The 25,303-nt window shown below is 55.8% G+C and overlaps 3 protein-coding genes across 3 annotated transcripts in view; all 3 read left to right on the plus strand.

Moving 5' to 3' along the window:
- The first annotated feature begins 104 nt into the window (after positions 1 to 104).
- Positions 105 to 10,185, plus strand: LOC135174373 (uncharacterized). The gene is made up of 11 exons (XM_064141643.1): positions 105 to 160; positions 238 to 417; positions 1,769 to 1,986; positions 2,963 to 3,216; positions 4,779 to 4,987; positions 6,104 to 6,280; positions 7,234 to 7,432; positions 7,696 to 7,760; positions 8,000 to 8,189; positions 9,752 to 9,813; positions 9,933 to 10,185. Exons 2-11 carry the CDS (start codon positions 290 to 292, stop codon positions 10,183 to 10,185), a joined length of 1,755 nt encoding a protein of 584 aa, XP_063997713.1. The 5' UTR covers positions 105 to 160; positions 238 to 289.
- A 1,761-nt stretch (positions 10,186 to 11,946) lies between these two features.
- LOC135174374 (E3 ubiquitin-protein ligase RNF213-like) lies at positions 11,947 to 23,679 on the plus strand (the record flags this gene model as incomplete). The annotated part of the gene is made up of 10 exons (XM_064141644.1): positions 11,947 to 12,165; positions 12,320 to 12,518; positions 14,027 to 14,206; positions 15,936 to 16,067; positions 16,176 to 16,750; positions 17,287 to 17,452; positions 18,183 to 18,400; positions 20,227 to 20,364; positions 20,662 to 20,841; positions 22,351 to 23,679. Coding segments are annotated over exons 1-10 (3,336 nt in total), but the record flags the coding sequence as incomplete, so codon positions are not given.
- A 1,079-nt stretch (positions 23,680 to 24,758) lies between these two features.
- The window catches only part of LOC135174375 (E3 ubiquitin-protein ligase rnf213-alpha-like), a 31,279-nt gene continuing 30,734 nt past the window's right edge, over positions 24,759 to 25,303 (plus strand). The window contains exons 1-2 of the mRNA XM_064141645.1: positions 24,759 to 24,776; positions 24,912 to 25,067. Of these exons, the coding sequence (XP_063997715.1) occupies positions 24,759 to 24,776; positions 24,912 to 25,067 (174 nt within the window). The remainder of the gene's footprint in view (positions 24,777 to 24,911; positions 25,068 to 25,303) is intronic.

A 25,303-nucleotide genomic window follows, 5' to 3' on the forward strand; every position in this document is an offset into this window, starting at 1 on the left:
GACCCCCAGAAGGTCCTTCCCCATCTTCTCTTCACCACAGCTTGATGGCTGCTGGCTCTGAGATGCTTCAAGCACTTTGGAGCAACCAGGAGGTCTCCCCCAGGACACTGAGCGAGAGGCAGCTGGTGGCTGCCACGGCCCAGACCCCCCTGACGTGGCTGTGAGTGGGGGAGCAGCTGCTGGAGGGGATGGTGGCCGAAGGACATGAGGAGGACTCACCACCTCTGCTTCCCACAGCTGCCATCCCAGCCCCTACCTCTATAGTGGACCTCAACCAGCCCCAGCCAGCATGACCCTGGAGTTCGTGGCTGTCCTCTCAAAAGAGCTGAAGCTGGAGGCAGGCTCTGAGGTCTGTGTGGTCTTCCACAAGGGACCTGGCTCCTGCCAGGAGTTCGCCAAGATGAAGAAGACGAAAAGGTGAAGCCCAGCCCTGGTGGGCCCCAGCTGGGGAGAGGCTGCTGCTGGGGTTCCCCCTGGGGACCTTCAGCTGGGGGCTGAGGAACCTCTCTGGAGATGTCCTGCTGGAGCTGGAGCACAGGGAGGAGGCTCCTGCAAGTGAACAGGGCGGAGAAGGGGGAGGAGAAGGGGTGGAGAAGGGTGGAGAAAGGGTGGAGAAGGGGTGGAGAAGGGTGGAGAAAGGGTGGAGAAGGGGTGGAGAAGGACAGAGAAGGGGGGAGAAGGCGGAGAGAGGGGCGGGGAAGGGCGGAGAAAGGGTGGAGAAGGGGGGAGAGAAGGGGGGAGAGAAGGGGCAGAGAGGGGCAGAGAAGGGTGGAGAAGGGCGGAGAAAGGGTGGAGAAGGGGCAGAGAAGGGTGGAGAAGGGCGGAGAAAGGGTGGAGAAGGGGCAGAGAAGGGTGGAGAAAGGGTGGAGAAAGGGTGGAGAAGGGGCAGAGAAGGGTGGAGAAAGGGTGGAGAAAGGGTGGAGAAGGGGCAGAGAAGGGTGGACAAGGGCGGAGAAGGGGGGAGAGAAGGGGCAGAGAGGGGCGGAGAAGGGGGGAGAAGGCTGTGGAGGTGCTGGAGTGGGTCCAGGGGAGGGCAACGAAGCTGGGGAAGGAGAATAAATCATAGGAGGAGCGAGGGAGCTGGGGATGGTCAGTGTGAGGAAGAGGAGGCTGAGGGGAGACCTGATTGCTGCCTACAGCTACCTGAAGGGACACTGTGGACAGGCTGCTGCTGGGCTCTGCTCACAGAGTAACTGGAGACAGAGCAAGGGGGAATGGCCTCAAGCTGAGCCTGGGCAGGTTTAGATTGGACCTTCTGGTGGCCCTGCAGTGTCTGCAGGGGGCTACAGGAAAGCTGGGGAGGGACTTTTAGGCTGTCAGGCAGAGATAGGACTGGGGGGGGTGGAACAGAGCTGGAAATGGGAGAGTCAGAGTGGAGCTTAGGAAGAAGTTCTTCAGCATGAGGGTGGTGAGAGCATGGCACAGGTTGCCCAGGGAGGTGGTGGAAGCCTCACCCCTGGAGGTGTTTAAGGCCAGGCTGGGTGAGGCTGTGGGCAGCCTGCTCTGGTGTGAGGTGTCCCTGCCCATGGCAGTGGAGTTGGAACTGGCTGATCCTTGGGGTCCCTTCCAGCCCTGACTGGTTCTGTGGCTGTGAGATGCCAGGGGTGGAGCTTTCCTTGGCTCTTCTGGTTGAGCACAGCTGCAGGTCTCCTCCTGGGGGCTTCAAAGGCCTTCAGTGTCTTGCTGGACGAACCCCAACTTGACAGTTGGATTGAAGGTTGACTTTGGTCAACTCAAGCCAACAAAGCTTCTTCTCTTCTCCTTCCAGTGGCAGGTTGCTGATAGGCAGTGCCAGCATCCCCCTGGCCGACCTGCGGGGACAGCCTGTCCACTACAGATATGCCATCGTCAACCTCAGGGACCTCATAGGCCAGGCCAGAAGCTGCCAACTGGAGGAACTTTCTGGAGACAACCTGAATGTTCAGGGCAAGAGAGGTCCCTTCTACCGTGTCCTGGCTGTACCCCCAGAGGAGATCAAAGCAGAGGGTAAGGCCTGGTGGTGACCTCCACGCTGTGACCAGGGGTGGTGGTGACCACCTACTGATAGGGCTGGAAGGGACCTCTGGAGATCTCCTGCTCCAACTCCACCTCAGGGTCTCAGGGGGGTTTGGAAGTTCTCCAGAGGAGACCCCACAGCCTCTGTGGGCTCCTCAAAGTCCAGAAGCAGAACCTCCTGAGTTCCAGTTTGTGCCCATTGCCCCTCGACCTCTCCCTGGCCCCACGCTCACAGACCGTTAGATGTTGATGAGCACTGAGGAGGTTGCTCTCAGGCTGCTCTTCTCCAGCCTCAGCCCCACCAGCACCCCCAGAGATGCTCCAGACCCTCATCACCTTCAGAGACCCTCCCCAGCACCTCCTTGTCCCTCTTGAACTGGGGAGCCCAAAACTGCTCCCAGTTCTCCAGATGTGTCCTCACCAGGGCAGGGCAGGGCAGGGCAGAGGGGCAGGAGAAGCTGCCAGGCCCTCACCTGCTGCCCACACTCTTCTTCGTGCCCCCCAGGAGACCATTTGCCTTCTTGGCCACGAGGACACCTTGCTGGCTCATGGCCAGCTTGGTGTCCACCACTTTCCCCTCCGTGGAGCTGCTTCCCAGCAGGGCAACTCCTCCCCTCTGCCAGCCCAGGGGGTGGCTGCTCCCCACGGGCAGGACCCTCCACTTGTCCTGCTTGTGCCTCTCCATGTTCCTCTCCGCCCAGCCCTCAGCCTGTCCAAGGTCTCTGAGGTGAGGTCAGAGAGGAGGGAAGGCTCTGGTGGACCCAACCACTCCTCCCAGTTTGGTACCATCAACAAACTGGCCAAGGGCCCACTCAGCACCATCACCCAGGTCACTGGTGCAGATGTTGGACCAGAGTGGGCCACCAGTCCTGCTCGGAGGCTGATCCATATCCAGCTCTGCTTTATTTTGAGGCTCTCCTCTGGTGGTGTCTCCACTTTGTCCCCAGAGTCCCTTCTTCTCCCCCAGGAACCTGGACCTTCTTTGAGCACATTGAGTGCAGCTTTCCCGACAGCAGCTCCAAGTTCTCCAACATCTTGTCCAAGGCCTCCAGTGGTAAGCTCCAGATGGAGCATCTGGTGAGTGAGTTCCAGGCTCCCCCCACCTCGAGCTCCCTTGAGAAGATGGAGAGGAGACTTGAGAGCTTCAGCCTCAGCTGCAGGATCTGTCTCTGGGACATGGACAGAGAAGAAGAAGTTTTGCTCTACCACAGCATGGAGAAGGTGAGAGGGCACCAAACCTCTGAAGAATGGATAAGGGAGGTCCTGCACTCCAGGAAGAACATGGAGGAGAGGAGGAGGAGACAGAGGAGGAGGAGGAGGAGAAGTAGGAGGAGGAGGAGGCAGAGGAAGAGGAGGAGGAGGCAGAGGAAGTGGAGGAGGAGGCAGCAGAGGAGGAGGAGGCAGAAGAGGAGGTTCCAAGCCCCTGCCATAGGCAGGGACACCTCCCACTAGAGCAGGTCACTCGAGGCCTCGTCCAACCTGGCCTTGAACACCTCCAGGGAAGGAGCAGCCACAACCTCCCTGGGCAACCTGTGCCAGGGTCTCACCACCCTCAACCTGTGCCAGTTTCTCATCACCCATAACCTCTGCCAGGGTCTTACCATCCTCAACCTGTGCCAGGGTCTCACCACTCTCACTGCCAAGAACCCTTTCCTCACATTCAGTTTCAATCCCCCCTCTGCCACTCCAAACCCATTCCTCCTCCTCCTCCTCCTTCTCCTCCTCCTTCTCCTCCTCCTTCTTCTCCTCCTCCTCCTCCTCCTCCTCCTCCTCCTCCTCCTCCTCCTCCTCCTCCTCCTCCTCCTTCTCCTCCTCCTCCTTCTCCTCTCATTACCAGACCTTGTCACTAGCTTGTCACTAGTCCCTCCCCAGCCCTCCTGGAGCCTCCTTCAGATCCTGGAAGGCCATTCCAAGGTCTCCTGGAAGCCTTCTCCTCTGCAGGCTGCAGAGCTCCAACTCTCTCAGCCTGTGTTCATAGGAGGTGGAGGAGGAGGAGGTGGTTCTAGAGAACTTGTGAGGAGCAGCTGAGGGCCTTGGGGTTGTTTGGGCTGGTGGCTGAGGGAGCCTTTTGGTTTCCTACCACTCCTAGAAGGGAGGCTGAAGCCAGGTGGGGGTCAAAGTCTTCCCCAAGTGATGGGACAAGAGGAAATGGCCTCAGGTTGCCTCAGGGGAGGTTTAGGTTGGAGCTGAGCAGAAATGTCCTTGCCCAAAGCGTTGTCCAGGCCAGGCCCAGGCTGCCCGAGGCACTGATGGAAACCAGCCCTAGAGGGGGTTCAAAGCCATGGAGATGTGGTGCTGAGGGACCTGGTGTCATAGATCCACAGAAGCGTTTGTGTGGGAAGGGATCTTGAAGAGCATCCAGTTGCAAGCCTGTGCCATGGGCAGGGACACCTCCTCTTGGACCAGGCTGTCATCAGCTGACCCCTCCAAGTCCTCCTCCTCCAGGCTGCTCTCAAGTGACTGGCCTAGAGTTGCTGAGGTCTTGCTGGTGACTTGGCAGTGCTGGGTCCACTGCTGGCCTCGGTGACCACAGAGGCCTTCTCCAAGCAAAGCCATCCCATGGTCTTTGCATGACTTGGACACTGGATAGACAAAGCCATGTAGGACCTTCCTGGATGGCCACAGGGCACCAGGACTCAGCAGCTTCTCCCAGCAGGCTTTGCTGGATGAGTCCCAGCTCAGCTTTGGCTTGGAGGTTGATCTTGATGATCAAGCTTAAGCCAACAAACTCCTTCTTGTCCAGCCTGGTGAAATGTCCTCCCCTCCTTCTCTGTCTCCTCCAGGTGAGGAGCAGTATCAGCCACTTCCTAGAAGGGATCATCAAGCACCCCAAGCCAAAGAAGCAGCAAGGACTGCTCAGGATCCTGTTTGCCATCCACATCTCCATTAAGTTCAAGATCGACCTCCCAGCAGACTCCATCTCCGAGGCTGAAGATGGCCTCCAGGACCTCATCTTCACTGAGGACACATATAAAGAGCTGAGAAGGAAAAGGTAACTAAGAGCTGGCAGGGAATCATGGAATGGGTTGGGCTGGAGGAGACCTCCAGGGCCATCCAGCCCAACCACTGACCCAGCACTGCCAGATCACCACCAACCACCCATGGCCCTCAGAACCACATCTCCCTGGCTCTGAAACCCCTCCAGGCATGGGTTGGCCTGGCCTGGCCAACCTTTGGGTGAGGACATTTCTGCTCATGTCCAACCTGAACCTCCCCCGAGGCAACCTGAAGCCATTTCCTCTTGTCTCATCACTTGGAAGAAGACCTTGACCCCCACCTGGCTCCAGCCTCCCTTCTAGCAGTTACAGAACCCAGAAGGCCTCTCCCCAGCCACCCTTGCCCCAGGCTGGACACCCTCAGGTCTCTCAGCTGCTCCTCACAAGTTCTCCAGAAGGCTCACAGAGTGCTTTGGGTTGGAAGGGACCTTGAAGACCATTCAGTGCCAAGGCCCTACCATGGGCAGGGACCCTCCCACCAGTCCAGCTTGCTGAAGGCCTCATCCAACCTGGCCCAAAACTGAACACAGTACTCAAGGTGTGGCCTCACCAATGCCCAGTACAGGTGGACAATCCTGGTCCTCTGGCCACACTGTGGCTGCTGCAAGCCAAGATGTTGGTGGCCACCTTGGCCACCGAGTCCTTCGTGCCAGATACTTTCCAGCCACTCTGCCCCACACATGAGGTGTTGCTGGAGCTGCTGTGACCCATGTGCAGGACCCAGCACTTGGCCTTGGTGACTCTCATCCCATTGGCCTCAACCTTCTCTCCTGGAGCAACACCACCACTATGAGCCCAGGGCTCAGCCTGGCTGTCCCCACAGGTCACTTTGGTTGCCCTGTGCTGTCCCAAGGGGTCTTTGAAGGTTCCTAAACCCAAGTTGGTGTTTTCCAACCTGGTGACTCCATCCTGAGTCCTCTGGGCACTTGAAGAGCATCCAACATTTGACATTGGTTGGCCCATGGAGGTGTCCATCCAAGCTCTTTCCAGGCAGGATGAACCCTGCCGTGGGCTCTTGGAGAAGACTCCATCCCACACTGGGATGTGTCCCACCAGCACCCCAGAGGTTGGTTGGACTTCTTTGGACCTTGTTTTGGTTTGTTTTTTTTCAGCAAGTACTTTGCAGCTCTGAGGGAGATGTGTCTCAGCACCACTCAGGGCACCTTCTGGATCTGGCTGGTGCCACTGCTCTACGCCATGGAGGAGGAGACAGGAAAGGATCCTCTTCCCCAAACAGACCTTCCACGAGGAATCTTCATCCGCCTCAGGCAAGAGAAAGAGAAGCAAAGGTGAGCCTGACAGGCTGCTGTAGGACCAGGGTCATCAACTCTTCACTCCTTCTGCTTGGTGGCTTCTTGAGAGGTTGCCCCTTCTCCTCAGTGTGGTGTGTCCTCTGCCCTGGGGCTTGGGCAAGATGAACTTTGAAGGCCACTTCCAACCCAATCTAGCTCAACACAGCCCAATGTAATGTGACCAACTCCAACTCAACTCCAGCCCAACCCCAGTCCAACCCAAATCAACTCAAACCAACCCCACTGAACCCAACCCAACCCAATCCAACCCAAATCAACTCAAACCAACCCAAACTGAACCCAACCCCAATCCAACCCAAATCAACTCAAACCACCCTCAACTGAACCCAGCCCAAATCCAACCCAAATAAATTCAAACCAACCCAAATCCAACCCAAATCAACTCAAACCAACCCCAATCCAACCCAACCTAACCCCAATCCAACCCAAATCAACCCCAACTGAACTCAACCCAAATCCAACCCAAATCAATCAAACCAACCCCATACTGAACCCAAGCCCAGTCCAACCCAAATCGAGTCAAGCAGAACCCAACCCCAATCCAACCCAAATCAGCTTAAACCAACCCTAACTGAACCCAACCCAACCTATTCTGTGATCTTCCACTAGATCATATCTCTCAAAGACCTGTCCAGGCTGCCCACCACAAATGGTGGGGAAGGTGTCCCTGTCCTTGGCAGAAGGGTTGGACCAGAGGGTCTTTGATGGTCTCACCCAACCCAACTCAACCCATCCCATCCCAAACCAACCCAACCCATTCTGTGATGTGCTGGATCCTATTCCTCAAGCCTCATCCAACCTGTCCTCCTCCTTCCAGCCCTCAGCTACCCTGGCTGTGGGCCACCACTTATGGTGCCATCTCAGACACCACCAACATGCCCCTCTTGGTGCTCCAAAGTCCACCTGGTGTTCTTGACCTGCTCTCCTAGAAAAATCCAGAAGATGATAGCTGCTCACAAGACCTTGATTGAAAGGTGCTCTCCACTGGCCAATATGGTGCTGCTGATGGTCCCCATGAAGAGTTTCTCCAAGGGTGCTTTGCCTGGCATTCACCTTCCACTCCAGCTCCTCCTGAAGACCATCTACATACGCATCATAGAGAGCAAAGGAAGCTCTTGGCAAGTGCCTGTAAGGACAGCTGGTTGGTGGAAGGTCTTCTGCTCTGCAGGGTGTGGTGAGGCTGCTTAACCATGGGCAGAGGCACAGATTTGGTTCCTTCAGAGGTATTCAGCTGGGTTGAAGGATGCCATGGTAGAAACCTGGGGTCTGAGCTGAATGCCTGGACCAGACAAGAGGACATCTCTTTAATCTGGCCAGAAGACTTCAAACATGGAAGCTCCTCAGCTGTGGGAGCAGAAGGCTCCTCCCCATCTTTCTCTCCTCTCTTCCAGGAGAAGCATTTGAACCTGGCTTTGGAGAACACTGTCTCCAGGATGGACACCTGGCTGAAGAACCTGTGAGTTGGAGCTTTTTGGGAGGAGACACCTCCATGAGGGCTCTGGGAAGGGGTGGGTGGAGCAGGAAGAAGATGGCTGTTCCAGTTTACCTTTTGGGATGTCTTTAACCCCACCATGGCTGGAGAGAACCACAAGGCCCTATGGACCTGCCCACACCTCCCAGCTGCAGATGGTGGCTGTGGTCAGGTGCACCTGTGAAAGAAACCACCAGAAGTTGAGTCCTTCTCTGTGTCCACAGGTGCCCATTGAGCTCTTCAAAGCCACTGCTTAGTCCCGAGCTGGAGGATGAGATCTTTGACTGTCTGAACATCATCTATGTCTTGTTGATGCAGTTCCTGAAGGACCAGATGTCCTTCTGCACCATCATGGCCATGCTGAAGATGCTTGAGGTATATAATGGCCAAGAGGACTTCCTGCAAGCCAGCAAGGTGAGAACTGGGTTGGTGGCTTCTGGCATCTCCTGCTTGTAGCTGAGTGTCCCAGCGAGTGCTCTGGGTCCAGGGAGTGCCTCCCCCGTGGGTAGCCCCCTCCAGGTACAGCTGCAGTGCTTTGGCATAGCCTAAACACTACAACTGCGAGGAGCAAGGTCTGCTGGAGGCCGCAGCGCCCATGGCTCACAGGCTGCAGCCAGGAGGGAAGGGGACAGGGGAGCAGCTGCACTGCTGGTAAGAGAGCAGGAGCAGCCCCGAGTGGCTCTAGTGGCGAAGGGCAGGCTGCGCTCCCCTGTCCCTCCGGCCGGCACAGCTCCTGAGCTGTGGGCACAGCAGAGCTGCTCCGCTGCTGCCTGGCGACCATCCCCGGCTGGGCTGCTGAGCCTGGGGCCGCTGCCAGCTCAGCCACCGCTGCCTCGCTCCAGATGCGCTCCGCATCCTGCGCCATGTGGCCAGGACGGCCCCGGAGGCTGAGCCCAGCAGAACCCAGCCCCTCCCTCAGCGCACAACCTGCTCCAGAAGGACTTGCCCTGCTGCCCATGGCTTCGGTGGTCGCAAGATCCCCTAGTGAGGGAAGCCTTCATCATCTTCAGCTCCTTCTCTGTACTCTGCTCTGCTGAGAACCCACCTGGAGTGCTGCATCCAGCTCTGGAGCCCCTGGGACAAGAGGGATGTGGAGATGCTGGAGAGTGTCCAGAGCAGGGCCAGGAGGATGCTCAGAGGCTGCAGCAGCTCTGCTGTGAGCACAGACTGAGAGAGTTGGGGCTGTGCAGGCTGGAGCAGAGGAGGGTCCCAGGTGACCTTCTTGTGGCCTGCCAGGATCTGAAGGGGGCTCCAAAAAAGCTGGGGAGGGACTTTTGAGGCTGTCAGGGAGTGCCAGGACTGGGGGAATGGAGCAGAGCTGGAGGTGGGGAGAGTCAGGCTGCAGGTGAGGAGGAAGTTTTTGAGCATGAGAGTGGTGAGAGCCTGGCAGGGGTTGCCCAGGGAGGTGGTTGAGGGCCCATGGCTGGAGGTGTTTCAGGGTAGGGTGTCCCTGCCCATGGCAGGGGGCTTGGAACTGGCTGCTCCTTGTGGTCCCCCCCAGCCCTGGCTGATTCTATGAGGCTGTGATTCTGTGATTCCCTCTGCAGCTGCTTGTCCTCTGTGGAGCCTTTCAAGGTCAGTGCTGGCTCCACAGACTGCTCAGCCACTGCCACATTCTGGCCCCTGACCACAGGGATGGCACTTGCAGGCTCTGCCTTCCTTGGCTTTATCACTCAGGAGCTCACAGACCCTCTTCTTCCCAGGCCTTATCTCTGGTCACCTGGCAACTCTTGGCCTGTTGCCCTAAGCCCAGTCAGCCACATCCAACTCTTCCCTCTTACACTGAGCAGAACCAAAAGCTCCTGGGGGAGTCTTCTCCTCTTTGGTCCCATGAGGCCCTCCTGGGAGAGCATAGGAAGGGAGGTCAGATGAGTGGACATGAGGTGGGCTGAGAGTGGCTGAAGAACAGAGCTGAGAGGGCTGTGACCAGTGAGGCAGGGTCTAGCTGAAGGCCTGGAGCTTGTGATGATCTCTAGGGGTCAGGACTGGGGCCAGACCTGGTCAGCATCTTCAGCAACAACCTGGATGAGGGCACAGGGTGAGCCCTTGACCAGTTTGCTGCTGGTCCAAAACTGGGAGGAGTGGTTGGTCCAAGAGAAGGTCCTGCTGCTCTTCAGCAAGAGCTGCAGACTTCCCTCATCTCTGACCTCACCTCAGAGACCTTGGACAGGCTGAGGGCTGGGCAGAGAGGAACATGGAGAGGCACAAGCAGGACAAGTGGAGGGTCCTGCCCCTGGGGAGCAGCCACCCCCTGGGCTGGCAGAGGGGAGGAGTTGCCCTGCTGGGAAGCAGCTCCACGGAGGGGAAAGTGGTGGACACCAAGCTGGCCATGAGCCAGCAAGGTGTCCTCGTGGCCAAGAAGGCAAATGGTCTCCTGGGGGGCACGAAGAAGAGTGTGGGCAGCAGGTGAGGGCCTGGCAGCTTCTCCTGCCCCTCTGCCCTGCCCTGGTGAGGACACATCTGGAGAACTGGGAGCAGTTTTGGGCTCCCCAGTTCAAGAGGGACAAGGAGGTGCTGGGGAGGGTCTCTGAAGGTGATGAGGGTCTGGAGCATCTCTGGGGGTGCTGGTGGGGCTGAGGCTGGAGAAGAGCAGCCTGAGAGCAACCTCCTCAGTGCTCATCAACATCTAACGGTCTGTGAGCGTGGGGCCAGGGAGAGGTCGAGGGGCAATGGGCACAAACTGGAACTCAGGAGGTTCCATCAGGAGAGTCACAGAAGCCTTCAGGCTGGGAAAGCCCCTCAGGATCACCGAGTCCAGCTGACATCCCTGCTCTGCCAGGTGCACCCTAAACCGTATCCCCAAGCACCACCCCCAGAGGACTTTTAAACACCCCCAGGGCTGATGACTCCAGCACCTCCCTGGGCAGCACATTCCAGTGCCTGACCACTCCTGCTGGGAAAAACTGCTCCTAAGATCCAGTCTAAACCTACCCAGTTGCAGCTTGAGGCCATTCCCTCTTGTTCTGTGAGCAGAGACCAGCACAGCCTCTCTGCAGCCTCCCTTCAGGTAGCTGTGGCCAGCCCTGTAGTCTCCCCTCAGCCTCCTCCTCCTCCAACTAACCATCCCCAGCTCCTTCAGTTGCTCCTCCTGCCCCTTCACAGCTTTCTTGCCCTCCTCTGCCCTCACTCCAGCACCTCCACATCCTTCTTGTACTGAGGTGCCCCAAACTGAACGCAACACTCGAGCTGTGGCTTCACCAGGGCTGAGCCCAAGGGGACAATCTCCTCCCTGCTCCTGCTGGACACAGCATTTCTGGTCCCAGCCAGGATGCCTTCGGCTTTCTCTGCCCCCTGGGCACTGCTGGCTCATACTCAGCTCTTTGTCTGTTGCAGCCTCCTGGTCCATTGCTGCAGGCAGTTTCCAGCCGCACTGCCCCCAGCCTGCAGCATTGCTGGGGGTTGTTGTGGCCCTAGTGCAGGACCTGGCACTTGGCCTTGCTGAGGCTCATCCCACTAACGTTGGCCATGGATCCAATCTACCCAGGTCCCTCTGTAGAGCCTCCCTGCCCTCCTGCAGTCGACACTGGCACCTAACTTGGTGCCATCTGCCAGCTCACTGCTGGCACACTCACACTCCGTGTCTGCGTCAAGGGCATCAACCAAACGTTGCAACCATTGGGCTTTGGGTGGCCCAGAGAGGTTGTGGAGGTCTCCTTTTCTGGAGAGCTTCCAAATCCACCTGGACACTGTGATCCTGGACAGCCTGCTTTGAGTGACCCTGCTGGAGCAGGTGGATGGGACTGGACGATCTCCTGGTCCCTCCCACCCCAGCCAGTTGGTGACTGAGCGTGTCTGGTGTTTCTCCAGAAGCTTCAGGACTATAACAGAGGACAAAGTTTCCAGCAGCTCTCCTCCTACACCAAGGCATGGCTTGAGAAGAACTTCCAGAGGATGCCCATGGAGAAGAATGTCTTCCTGAACAGCACTGATGTGAGTGATGGGAGCAGGATTCCAAGCCTAGCCATGGAGCCCTGGTGTTCCTCAAGGCCAGCTGATGGCTTGGGCTCTTCCTCCACAGCAATGGCACCAGCTGCTCTCGGTGAAGATTCTCTCCACAGAGTGGACCAGGGACTGGAGGCTCTTGATCCTGACCATGTTTGAGAGCTGGCTGCAGAAGGTGAGTCCTGGAGACCCTGCAGGTGGTGGCAGACAACGCTCCAGGTCCAGCTCCATGCTGCATTTTGCCTGGGTCACCACTTCAGTAGTGGAGGTGGAACTCAAGCAGGTTGGTGAGGACCCAGAAAGCTGCTGCCTTCTGCTACAGGTCAGTGAGAGGCACCTGCTGGAGTTCTTCCAAGCCTACCTGAAGGAGAAGGCTTATGACAGAGAGATGGATAACTGCTTCACCAACCGCATCATCCAGTGGATCAGAGACCTTGACAAACCTGAGGTAGGAGACTCACCACCAACCCCTGGGTTGCTGGAGGCCTTGAGGTCCTACTTAGCCTGTCCCAACAGGTGATGAGAAGTGGGAAAGGTCTACTTGAAGAAGCCAGGTGCAGGTGCCCACAAAGCCCCTAAAGGGGACTCACTTCTCCTTCCAGGAAGCCCTGCTCAGAACCTTCATCTCTACCTTCTCCAAGACCAACAAACCAACAGCAGGTGCAGTGCTCTCTGCCCTGGTGGAGAAGATGTGCTGGGAGATGAGGAAGCTGAGGAGTGTGGACACCTTTGATGACACCACTGGGCCTGTCCTTGCAAACCTGCTCAGAATCAGAGTCTGTGACCTCATTTCTGCTCTCCGTGAGTGTCCTCTTGGTGCTCTTGGAGAAGCTCTTGGTTTGTTGGTGAGACAGATGAGAAGAGCAGGTCTGGACATGAGGACTTTCTGATTTCCTTAGTCACAGGAGCTGAGAGGGGAAAAAAAAGATCTTCTTGGTCCAAAATGGGAGGAAAAGGAAGTTTCATTGTGATGGAGAACATCTTGGTCTGCATGGGGGAGCATCTTGGCTTCACTGCAGGAGAGTCTTGGCTCCATCTCATGGTCTCCATGCTGCCTTTGGTGGTCTCCATGCTTTCTTAGGTGGTCCCTGTGGTTTTCCAGCTGCTCTTCATGGTTTCCTAGGTGGTCCCCATGGCTTCCTAGGTGGTCTTCATGGTTTTCTAGATGGTCTTCATTGTTTCCTAGGTGCTCTTCATGGTTTCCTAGGTGGTTTCTTTCTTTCCTAGGCAGTCCCTGTACTTTCCCATGGTTTCCTGGGTGGTCTCACTACTTTCCTGGATGGTCCCCACAGTTTCTTATGTGGTCTCCAGGGTTTCCTAGGTCATTTTCATGCTTCCCTAAGTGGTCTCAGTGGTTTGTTTCAGGCAGGAGGAGATACTTGAGTTTCCCAAAGGAAATTTGCATCTCTCTGAGATGCTGCTTTTGATGCTTGAGCTCGGAAGCCACCACACCCCTGTCCTCCTGTTGTGGAGGCAGGGAATTAAATGTGGCCAAGTCAGGGATTTATACAAAAATCGAGTTACTTTATTTCCCCAAAGCCCTGCCCCCAAAACTACTTGCAGAAATTAATGTCGTTTAGTTAGCAGGTTCAGCTCGTTGGAGAATTCTACAAGGATGCCATAGGTAATTTGACTGTTCTGGAAGTCAGAGGTTGGAACAGGCTTGTTGAGCTATTAAATCACAGCCTTTCCACTTAATAATGAAGCTGAGCCAAAGTAACTCACAGTCGGGCTGGCTGAAAAGGGTGGTCCAGCTGCTTGTCGGCTCGGTGCTCTTTCAGAAGCCGTAGGAGAGTCGTTGAGACCTATTCAGGCTGCACAAAGGGCGCTAATGGGTGAAGCAGTCCTTGGGAGCAGAGGCCAGGGGCTCCTGCTGCAGAGTATATCGCTGAGGCAGACAGGATCTCTAAGGTGGGAACCCCAAGAGCAGGAAGCCCCCCAATATTTACACCCTCCCTAGACAAAGAGCAGAGTTACCACTTCCTAGGTGCGAAGACCACAGCCGATCCCAGCCCGGTTCCAGTGCAGGCACTGCACGGGCACCCCTCGTGCCAGAAGGGCTCCTTGCTCACCCCCTTCACGCCTGCAGGGCCGGGGGAGGGGAGGAACAGGTCTTTTCCTGCCTTTCCCTCTCCCATTCAAGCCACAGAGGGAGAGGAATTTAGGGGTATACAGGACTCCAGGACACCTCCCTGCTGGTGGGGCTGCAGATCTTCACCACATGTCTCTTCCCCAGGCTCTGCCTGCAGGAGGATGGCAGGGGGAGGAGACTCCTGTCTCTTCTTCACCAACCTCGGTGTGTTTTCCAGACGAGTGGGAGCTGACTTGCCAGCTGCAGATCAGCGACAGCGCCAAGCTCCTCCTGTCCCAGGTGTTCACTCTCTCCAACTTCGTGGGCCATCGTCTCCTCCAGGGAGACCTTCCCTGCAGCACCCTCAGAGAGATCCTGAAGCAGAAGGAGTCCTTTAGGGACCTGGTGTGCACCTGCGGTAAGGGCAGACCTTCCACCTCTGGTGGGCTTCCTGGGTGGCCATCAGGAGACAGCTGCTGGAGAATTAGGTGGCCTTGAGGGGGAGACCTCCAAACTCTGCTGTCAGGATGAACTTGGAGGACATTTTGGGTGGTTGTGAGGGGAGGTTCTCCAAGTCCTCCTCCCAGAATCAACTCCATCTTTTTTGGGGGGGTTTGGCTGCATCTCCTCCAAATTGTCCTCTGAGCATGACCTTGATGAGGACCATAAAGGATCCTCTACAGTGAGGGTGGTGAGACACTGGCACAGGTTGCCCTCCTCCCTGGAGGTGTTCAAGGCCAGGTTGGATGAGGTCTTGAGCAACCTGTTCTAGTGGGAGGTGTCCCTGCCTATGGCGAGGGGCTGGAACTGGCTGAGCTTTGAGCTCCCTTCCCACCTAAACCATTCTATGGTTCTATGATTTTCCAGTGGTTTTGAGGGCAACTCCTCCAAACTCTCCTCCAGGGAACAACTTTATCCATTGTTTGGGTGGTTTTAGGGATATGCCCTTCAAAGTCTGGTCCAAGAAGAAGCTTCATCCATAATTTTGGTGGATTTGGGTGCATCTTCTCCAGATTCTCCTCCAAGCATGAGCTTTGTGGATAGTTTTGATGTTTTTGAGGACAGGTCCTTCAGCTGCTTCTCCAAGAGTCACCTTTAGCTGTAGTTCAGTGGGTTTTGAGGGCAAGTCCTTCAAAGCCCTCCCCAAGAAGAAACTTTATGGATCTTTTTGGTGGGTTTGAGGACAACTCATAGGACCCTAGCAGCATGGCTTGGGTTGGAAGGGACCTCCAGTGCTCATCCCTCCACCCCCCCACAGTAAGCAGGGACATCCTCCACTAGATCAGGTTGCTCCTCCAAAACACACTCCAAAAGTGAACCTTATGGATCCTTTTGGGGGGTTTAGGACAAGTCCTTTGTGAGTGAACTCTGTGGATCTTTTGGGTGGTTTTGGGGGGACAGTTCCTCTCACAGGATGATAGGGGTGGGAAGGGACCCAAGGAGCTCATTGAGTCCAACCCCCCTGCTGGAGCAGGACAATCCTATCTAACACAGACCACAGAGGAACACATCCAGACAGGCCTTGAAAGGCTCCAGAGGAGACCCCACAAGCCCTCTGGGGAGCCTGTGCCAGGCTCTGGGACCCTTACAGGAAAGAAGTTCCCCTTTGTGCTGAGGCAGAACCTCTTTTGCTGCAACTTACACCCATTGCTCCATGTCCTACCACAAGGAGCAGTGAGCAGAGCCTGTCCCCACCTCTTGGCCCCCGGAGCCTGTGTGTCCCCCCACCTCCTGGCCCCTAGAGCCTGTTCCCCCGCTCCTGGCAGCCCTCAGATGCTTACAGACATTAATCAAATCCCCTGTCAGTCTTCTCTCCTCCAGACTCTCAGCCCCAGGTCCCTCAGCCTCTCCTCATCAGCCATGCCCTCCTGTCCCCTCATCATCCTCGCAGCCCTCAGCTGGACCCTCTCCAGCAGATTCCTGTCCCTCTTCCACTGGGGAGCCCCAAACTGAAGGCAGTATTCAAGATGAGGTCTCAGCAGGGCAGAGTAGAGGGGGAGGAGAACCTCCCTCGATCTCCTGGACACACTCTGCCTAATACCCCCCAGGGTCCCATTGGCCTTCTTGGCTCTCAGTTCTGCTCTGAGACTCAACTTTTTGGATCTATTTTTTGTTGCTTTCATTCCTTGGTCACTTTTCTTCTCCAGATTCCTCTTTCTGCAAGGTGATTGCCACGGTGCTGGAGGTCAGGCAAGGAGAGTTTGAGCAGCTGGAAGAGCAGAAGCAGCAGAGACGTTCCTTCCTCCGCCTGTGCCGTGGCATTGAGGACATGATCAAAGGTACCAGTTGGGCTAACAGAGCTTCCTCTGTGCTTCTGGAGGGGGGAACCTCTCACCTTCGAGGCTCATCTTTGCTGATGGGGTCCTCCCTGTCCCCACTCGGTTTAGTGGACAGAAGCGCCGTGGAGAAAAGCATCAGTGACAGCGGAAGTTTGAAGGAGCAGATGGTGGTGCAGGTGTTCTCCCTCGATGGCAGGAGAGAGATGAGCTCCCACGAGCTCTCCCAGTACAGCCAGATGATGCAGAAGCTTCTCGTGCTGGAGAGGAGCCAATGCTTCCTCAGGCTGTGGAAGATGAGAGCAGAGCAGGCCAAAGCTGCAAGCCCTGAGGACCGACTCTTCTCTGTGGAGGACGTTCAGGAGCAGATCTACAAACCAGCCATCGCCGACTTCCAGAGCACCTACCTGGCCCTCAGAGACTTCTCCATCACCCTTGGGGAGGTGAAGGGCCAGTTTGAGAAGCTGCTGGACAAGAAGGATCAGCTCCTGGATGAGTTTACAGTCATGGAGGAGAGCGAAGGGCAGGAGGGTGGAGGAGCTGCTTGGATCACAAAGGCGGTGGAGAGGATTGAAACCTACCTGACCCTCTCCAAGGTGGTGACCACGGCCAAGGTGATCGATGCTCTGCGGCAGGAGCTTCAGCTGGAGGGAGACTTCCAGGTCCTCAGTGACCTGACAGGATACGTATGTAGGACACACCTTGGGCACCTTAGAATCATGGAATTATTGAGGTTGGAGGAGACCTCCAGGGTCATCCAGTCCAACCACTGACCCAGCACTTCAAGGTCACCGCCAAACCATGTCCCTCAGCACCACATCTCTGTGGCTTTTAGATATCATCAGGCATGTGGACTCCACCACTGACCTGGGCAGCCTGGGCCAGGCCTTGAAAACCCTCTGGGTGAGGACATTACTCCTCATGTCCAACCTAAACCTCCCCTGGAGTTACTGGAGGCCATTTCCTCTTGGGGAACAGACCAGCACCCACCTGGCTCCAACCTCCAGCTCAGGTTGGACACATTCAGCGCTAGGTTGGAACTGTTCCAGGTCACATTGGATGAGGCTCTGAGCTACCTGCTCTAGTAGGAGATGTTCCTTCAAACTGCAGAGGGTTGGACTAGATGAACTTTGAAGGTCCCCTCCAACCTGCCCCATTCCATGATTCCATGATTTTCTGCCCAACAGACCCATGATTGACTTTTGTCTCTTTGGTTGTGCAGGAAGAGGAGGAATTCCAGAAGAAGAGACTTGATTTCATGACTGAAGATGTCATGAACGTTCAACAAAGCTTGAGTGACATCCCCCAGCGAGTCTTGGACTTCTTGAAGGAACTTCTGGCATGCACAAGGAAAGAGTTTACCTCCTGGATTAAGACCATCATAAAAGGTGGGCTGGTAGGATGGCAGGAAGCCATCAGAGAAGGTTGACCACTCAGTCCTTCTCCATCCCCACAGAATCACAGAATGAATCAGGTTGGAAAAGACCTTCAAGATCCTCGAGTCCAACCTATCACCTAACACCTTCTAATTAGCTAAACCATGGCACCAAGTGCCTCATGCAGCCTCCTCTTGAACACCTCCAGGGATGGGCACTCCACCACCTCCCTGGGCAGCCCATGCCAATACCAACCTCTCTCTTTGCCAACAACTTTCCCCTAACATCCAGCCTGACCCTGCCCTGGCACAGCTTGAGGCTGTGTCCCCTTCTTCTGTCCCTGGCTGCCTGGCAGCAGAGCCTAACCCCACCTGGCTACAGCCTCCCTGCAGGCAGCTGCAGACAGCAATGAGCTCTGCCCTGAGCCTCCTCTGCTGCAGGCTGCACACCCCCAGCTCCCTCAGTCATAGAGCTGTGCCCCCTCCCCAGCCTTGCTGCCCTTCTCTGGGCACCTTCAGCACCTCAACATCTTTTAAATGGAGGGGCCCAGAACTGGACGCAGCACTCCAGGTGTGGCCTGAGCAGTGCTGAGCACAGGGGCAGCAGGACTGCCCTGCTCCTGCTGGCTGAGCTGTTCCTGATCCAGGCCAGGAGGCCCAGGCTGAACCCAAGGTTCCAGCACGCAGAGAAATTCCTCTAACTTGTCCCTTTTTGTCCCTTTCTCCTGGGCTCCCTGCCCCAGACAAGACAGAGATCCCAGTCTTCGTGGAGCTGGCCTCCATCTCCGCGGGGGAGAGCGACATGGACATCGACCGCGTCAAGTTCTTCCGCGACGCCATGGCTGCCGCCGCCCCAATCGTCTACGACCTGAGTCCCACTGATGGCTTTGACCAGTTCATTGCAGCCTTGGCCTTCGTCACAGAGGCAGTCACCAAAGACCCCAAGCTGCCCAAGAAGCTGGTGAGTCTTCCTCTCCCATCTCCAGAAGTTACACACACCTGAACTCCTGGCAGGGTGGAGGTGGGAAGAAACCTCTGGGGATCATCCAGCCCAACCCACCTGCTCCAGCAGGGCCACTCAGACCTCAGGATGACATCCAGGTGGGTTTGGAAGCTCTCTAGAGGAGGAGACCCCAAAGCCTCTCTGGGCTCCTCAGAGCCCAGACATTTATCATAGAATGGTTTAGGTTGGAAGGGACCTCAAAGCTCAGCCAGGTCCAACCCCCCTGCCATAGGCAGGGACACCTCCCACTAGCACAGGTCACTTCTCCTGATGGAACCTCCAGTTTGTGCCCATTGTCCCTTGGCCTGTCCCTGGCTGCTGCTGAGAAGGGTCTGGCCCCACACACAGACCATTAGATGTTGATGAGCATTGAGAAGGTTGCTCTCAGGCTGCTCTTCTCCAGGATCAGCCCCACCAGCACCCCAGAGATGCTCCAGACCCTCATCACCTTCAGAGACTCCCCAGCAGCTCCTTTTCACTCTTGGACTGGGGAGCTGAGAACTGTCTCCAGCCAAGTCCTCACCAGGGCAGGGCAGAGGGGCAGGAGAACCTGCCAGGCCCTCACCTGCTGCCCACACTCTTTTTCATGCCCTCAGGAGATGATTTGTTTTCTTGGCCACCTTGCTGGCTCATGGGCAGCTTGGTGTGCACCACCACTCCTCCTCCATGGAGCTGCTTCCCAGCAGTCACCTCTGGTGGTTCCACGAGCTGGTTCCACTGGTCCATGAGGTGGTTCCTTCCCAGGTGCAGGACTCTCCACTTGCCCTGGTTGAACTTCACGAGGTTCCTCTCTACCCAGCTTTCCAACCTGCCCAGGCCTTGATGAAGAGCAGCACAACCTGTGGTGGATCACCCACCCACTCCTCCCAGCTGTGCTTCATCAGCAAACTGGACAAGGCTCCTCCAAGCTGTGCCAGGTCATTGCTGAAGATGTCCACCACTGCACACACAGCAACAGCATCTGCTGTGAGGTGGAGCTGCTGCTGCTCAGCTCTAGGTGCCTGATGCCACTGTAGAAGGTGTCCTCAGGACATCCATGTGGTCACAGCAGATGTGGTGCAGAACCTGGGCAAAGGTCCTCTTGGAGTGGAAGCCTGGTGGAACAGCTCTAATGATCTTACACAACTTTGTGGGCAACTGGAAGAGATCCAGGAGGTGTCCAGGATAGGAGGAAATGAGTTTTGGATCAGTTGAGGTGGGAAGGGACCTCTGGAGATCACCTAAAGCAGGACATCTCCTGCTTAAAATGAGTTCAAATGTGGCAGGAAGCTCATGGTCCACTTGGGGTGTGAGCATCCCCAAGGTTGGGAGACTCCAGAAGCTGCTTCAGAACTTGACAGAAAATCTTCTAATGAACAGGATCTCCTGTGGTTGTGCCCCAGGGTCACCCTAAGGCCACCAAAAGCAGAGCAGAGCACAACAGCTTCACCAGGAGCCCACACTCTGGGGTGATAGATAGGTCCAGCTGTGGTTTCCTCAGAAGCCATGGGAGATCCTAGCCTCAGAAGAAATGACCACAGCAGCCTCACCTGCAGCACCCTTGGGGTGGGGGAGTGATGCTCAGTGTCTTGCCAGCTGCTCACTCTGTTTGCTTTGGGTCCTTCTTCTGCAGAAGAAGACTCTTGGGACAACCACGAGTGGCTTGGGAGGCAAATCTTCCAAATTCTGCTCCAAGAATGAACTTTATGGAGATGTTTGTTGGGTTTTGGTGGGCAAGTGAAGTCTGGGGTGGGTGAGTGGTGCTCAGCTGGTCACTGGGTTTCCCTTGGGTCCTTCTTCTGCAGAAAGACTCCTGTGACCACCGTGAGTGGATCCAGGCAGTCCATGAATTCCATGGCTCTGTGGAACGTTCCTCCATCTCTCAAGCCAGAAGCATCAATGGAAATGGAGTGTTCATCATCTCAGCACCTCCAAAGTTCAAGGTAGATGTTCTCCAAGACCTCGTTTCTTGTCCAGTTGGGGGTTTAATGCTACGGGGAGAAAAGATTCAAGTTCCTTGAACTCAGCTCCTGAGGAGCTTGCCAGGTGGCCAGGAGATCTCCCGTTGGGCTTGCAGCTGGTGCCACCAACCTCCTGTTGAACCTGGGGCATTTTCAGCTGCCAGTAGGCTTCTGCTTCCTCCAAAGGAAGCCACAGGAGTGTCCCAAAGTGCAGCACTTCGACTCCAATCGATCCAGGAGGGCCACGTGGTGATGGTGGTTGTCTCCTCTGCTTTCCAGGCTACGCTGGAGGACTGTGTGTGGCTGCAGCTGCGGGGGGGCAGCGAGGACTGCATGGCTCCAGCTGAGCACAGCACCAGGCCGTACCAACTGTCCCAGCTCACCGAGCTGCAGAACAAGCTCATGCTGATTGCCACTAAGGTTGAGGAGGGCAGAGAGGAGGCCAACCGCTTCTTGGAGGTAGGTGCAGCACTCACATCTCCTTGAGGAATGGCGGCTGCTGGGCTGGGATGTGGCAGGAATGATTCCAGAGCATCCCAGCACCATGCAGGCTGGCACAGCCCTGCAGGAGCACCAAGTCCAACTCAGAACCCTGCTCTACAAGAGTCACCTTAAGCCACAGCCCCAAGCACCACGTCCCAGTGACCCTTAAACACAGCCAGGGTGGGTGACTCCAGCACCTCCCTGGGCAGCTCATTCCAGTCCCTGACCACTCTCTCCATGAAAAACCTTTTGCTAATGTCCAGTCTAAACCTCCCCAGGCTCAGCTTGAGGTCATTCCCCTTGCTCTGTCTCCAGTTACTCTGTGAGAAGAGCCCAGCAGCAGCCTGTCCACGGTGTCCCTTCAGGTAGCTGTAGGCAGCAATCAGGTCTCCCCTCAGCCTCCTCTTCCTCACACTGACCATCCCCAGCTCCCTCACTCGCTGCTCGCATGATTTATTCTCCTTCCCCAGCTTCGTTGCCCTCCTCTGGACCCACTCCAGCACCTCCACAGCTCTCTTGTATTGCAGTGCCCCAAACTGAAGAGTACTTCTGGTGTGACTTCACCAAAGCCAGGTGCAAGGGCACAATCCCCTCCCTGCTCCTGCTGGCCACAGCACTTTTAATACAAGCCAGGATGCCATTGGCCTTCTTGGCCATCTGGGCACACTGCTGGCTCCTATTCAGCTCCCTGGGCACACTGCTGGCTCACATTCAGCCACCTGGCACACTGCTGGCTCCTATTCAGCTCCCTGGGCACACTGCTTGACTCTCTCAATGAGTCTTCTGGACTTCTTCCATCTTGCTGTGCTGCTTTTCCAGTGTGTTCAAGTGTGAAGTTCTCCAGTGTGTTCAGAGCCTGTGAGCCTCAACACCATGCCAGGAGGCTTCATCAAGAGATCCCTCACAATCAGGCATCCTCCAGGAAGCACCAACCACAATGTTTCCTGTTTCCTCTCTCAATGTGGCTGCAGAGGACTGGTGATCTTCAAAGGCCCCTTCCAATTGAAATCTTTTTAGAGCAACATATCCTGAGTCCTTCAGCCACTTCATGGGATGTCTCCCATCAGCAGCTCCTGGTTCTTCTCAGTGGTTCAAAACTCCTGCCCCTTGCCCTTCTGAGTCGAGGTTAAGTATCTCTTTAGGTCTGGGCAGCTTCTTGGTGAAGACCTTCTTGCCCTCTAAAGGGTAGATCCCACTCCTTAAAGGTAGAGCCAGCTTCTCAGGGGTTGGCTTCTCAAAGGTAGATCCAACTTCTTCTCAAAGATAGGTCCATGATTTCAGCAGCCTGGCTGAGAGTCTGTCACCAGCCACACAGCTGGAGGAAGCTCCAGTTGCTTCATCATCTTCCCTCCCCAGCTTGCCCATGTCTGTCTTGTACTAAGAAGCCTGTAACTGTAGAGCTCTCTGGAGACAGCTTGACCCAAGCTGCATTTAGATGCTGCAGGACATGATCCATCTCCCTCTTGTGTCTTTGGCTTGTGACAGATCCTGGAAAAAGTCAAAACAATTGGGACATTGTACCTGGAGCTTCTCAGTGTCGGCAACATCCTCTTCAAGGACTGGATGGCTGAGATCTACTGCAACCCTGAGCAGCATGTGAAGGTCTACACTGAGTTTGGCATTGCTGGGAAACTTGTGCAGACCACCAAACCTCTCCTGGAGGAGCTGGGCAGCCTCTCTAAAGCGATGGAGCACTGCTTGAGAGAGTGGAAGAAGTACTTGGAGACTCAGAGGAACACCTACTATCATCTCAACCTCTTCACTGCTCAGCAGCTCTTCTATTTATGCAGCCAACTGGCCAGTGTCCAGAAGGGCATCGTGGAACCTCAGGTCCTCATCATGCTCTCCTCCATCAAGCATGACATCAAAGAAGAAGATGTCAAGAAAGCCCTGGAGGATGCCTTGATGACGCCTCTGGAGCCTGTGGACAAGCTGGCAGGAGAAGAGGAGGGGGTCACCTGGCACGATTACATCATTCGCTTCCCCCAGATGATCAAGAGCTTGGCTGAGTCAGGCTACGACGAGGCGGTGGCCAAGGCAGCCCTGCAGAGCTGCTTGGGTAACTCACCCATCACGGAGCAGATGCTGATGGAGTTTGCCTTTGAGCAAGGGGACGACGAGCAGCGGGTGACAGAGCTCAGCGCCTTGTACGAGGACACCAGAGAAGCCTTCCTGCAGAAGAAGCGCAAGTTCAAGACAGATCCCAGAGGAGTTGGCCAGGTTTTCTTCAGCACCTTGGCCCAGGAGGGGGTGGATGCCTCCTTCGAGAGCTTGCCATCCATCTCTGACAAGGTCAGCGTGCTCTGGGATGCCTACTGCAGGAAGTTCTCCGGCCTGGTGTCTGACAAATACGTTGGGGTGGATGTTCTGGGGGAGATGCTGAAGCGGTTGGTGGATCTGCAGACCACCCGTGTGGAGAGGAGCTTGCCTGTTGGCTTGGAAGCTGGGAAGCCTCTTCTCATCATGTGCAAGGAGGAGGAGATGTTACCCAACATGCTGTCGGTCTACAGGCACACAGAGACAGCTCCTCTCCCATCCTACGATGAGGTCCTGGTGTGCACACCCGACACGGAGGAGGAGGAGGTGGAGCTGCTCGTCAGGAGAGCTCTTTCTGAAGGCTCTCAAGACCAGAAGATCTTCTGCTTGCTGGGGGCTGACAAATTGGTCTACAAAGTCTCTGAGCGACTTGAGTTCCACTTCTTCAGCCTGGCGCAATCCTCCAGAGTGCCCAACTACAGGTTCCTCATCTTCTGCAATGCCAAAGCCCACAACTCCTATGTCATTACAGCCTTTGATGCCTACAAGGTGACCTTCCCAAACTATGACAAGATGGAAATCCAAAGCTACCTGAAGAAGAATCTCAGAGTGCCAAGTGGGACAGCCCCTGTTGCTCAAGCTTTTGAGGAACCTCATCAGCAGAACATCAAGTTTGTCTTCTCAGAGCGAGCAGGGATGGGTGAGTGTTTGGAGAGAAGTGTTCTGAGTAGGACTCCAAAGCAAGGCAAGGGGGGGACAGACCTTGGAGAGATCTCCTTGGTTTGGCTTGCAACCAAGTGTAGAATCATCAAATCCCTACACCCCAACATGGTGGGATTGGAAGTGACCTCTGGAGATCACCCAGCTCAATCCAGCAGGGCCACACACAGGTTGTCCAGGGCCACATGCAGGTGGGTTTGGAATCTCTCCAGAGAAGGAGACCCCACAAACTCTCTGGGCTCTGGACTCCTCAAAGCTCAGACATTTCTGCTGATGGAACCTCCTGGGTTGCAGTTTGTGCCCATTGCCCTTGACCTGTCCCTGGCCACCACTGAGAAGAGTCTGGCCTCACACTCATAGTCTGTTAGATGTTGATGAGCATCGAGAAGGTCGCTCTCAGGCTTCTCTTCTCCAGTCTCAGCTGCACCAGCACCCCCAGAGATGCTCCAGTCCCCTCATCAACTTTGGAGACCCTCTCCAGTAGCTCCATGTCCCTCTTGAGCTGAGGAGCACAGAACTGGTCCCAGTTCTCCAGCTGTGCCCTCACCAGGGCAGGGCAGAGGGGCAGGAGAACCTCCCTGGCTCTGACCTGCTGACCACATTCTTTTTTGTGCACCCCAGGAGTCCTTTGGCTTTCTTGGCCATGAAACGTGGCTGGCTCATGGCTCAGGGTCGATTCATGATCATCTGTTCCATTCCTCAGGAAAGTCTCTCTTTGTGGACAATACCATCAAGAAGGTCCATGCCAAGTTGGGTGGCACTCTGCCACTGCACAAGACCATTAGGCTGATGGAGTCAGACATTGACTTCCAGTTCTTGGTGGAGGAGCTCTTCTCCATGAAGGAATCCACCACTGAATCTCAGCCCAGCATCTTCCACATCGATGTGTCTCCAGTGGTGAGTGCTTCAAGTGGAGAATGGCTGCTGGAACAGAGGTGACCCCAGAGGGAGGGCGAGAAGGATGTGGAGCCTCAAGTCCAACCCAGCCAGAGCAATGAGAGTGGTTTGGTGCACCTTGGATCCATTTTAACACAGGTGGGTTTGGTGTTTGGTTTTTTCCACCCTGGCAGGTATCGAAGGGTCTCTACCGGCTTCTGGTTGACCTCTGCATCCTGCGGCACATCCAGAGGCCTGATGGCAAGGTCTGGAAGTGTCAACCTTCTCACCTCTACTTGATTGAGTACCTGGCAAGAGGGAGTGGTGTCAGCAGCACGAAGAAGCAGGAGGTACTTTGTGGGGTCTGGAGGAACTGGCTCAACTCAGAGGTCTCCACCAGAGTGCTGCAGGGTTTAGAGTCTTCTCTTTCTAGTGGGACAATGTCTCACCTATGCAGAAGCAATCAGGTGAAGCAAGTCTCTCCTGAGAGCTCAGAGGCCTCTACTCAAGAGTTTTGGTGGGAAAAAGAACCTTTTCCAGCCCAGTTTTGCTGTAGCTTCCACCTGACACAGGTCTTGAAGGCCAA

Source organism: Pogoniulus pusillus, unplaced genomic scaffold (genome assembly GCF_015220805.1).
Source record: "Pogoniulus pusillus isolate bPogPus1 unplaced genomic scaffold, bPogPus1.pri scaffold_62_arrow_ctg1, whole genome shotgun sequence".
NCBI lineage: Eukaryota > Metazoa > Chordata > Aves > Piciformes > Lybiidae > Pogoniulus > Pogoniulus pusillus.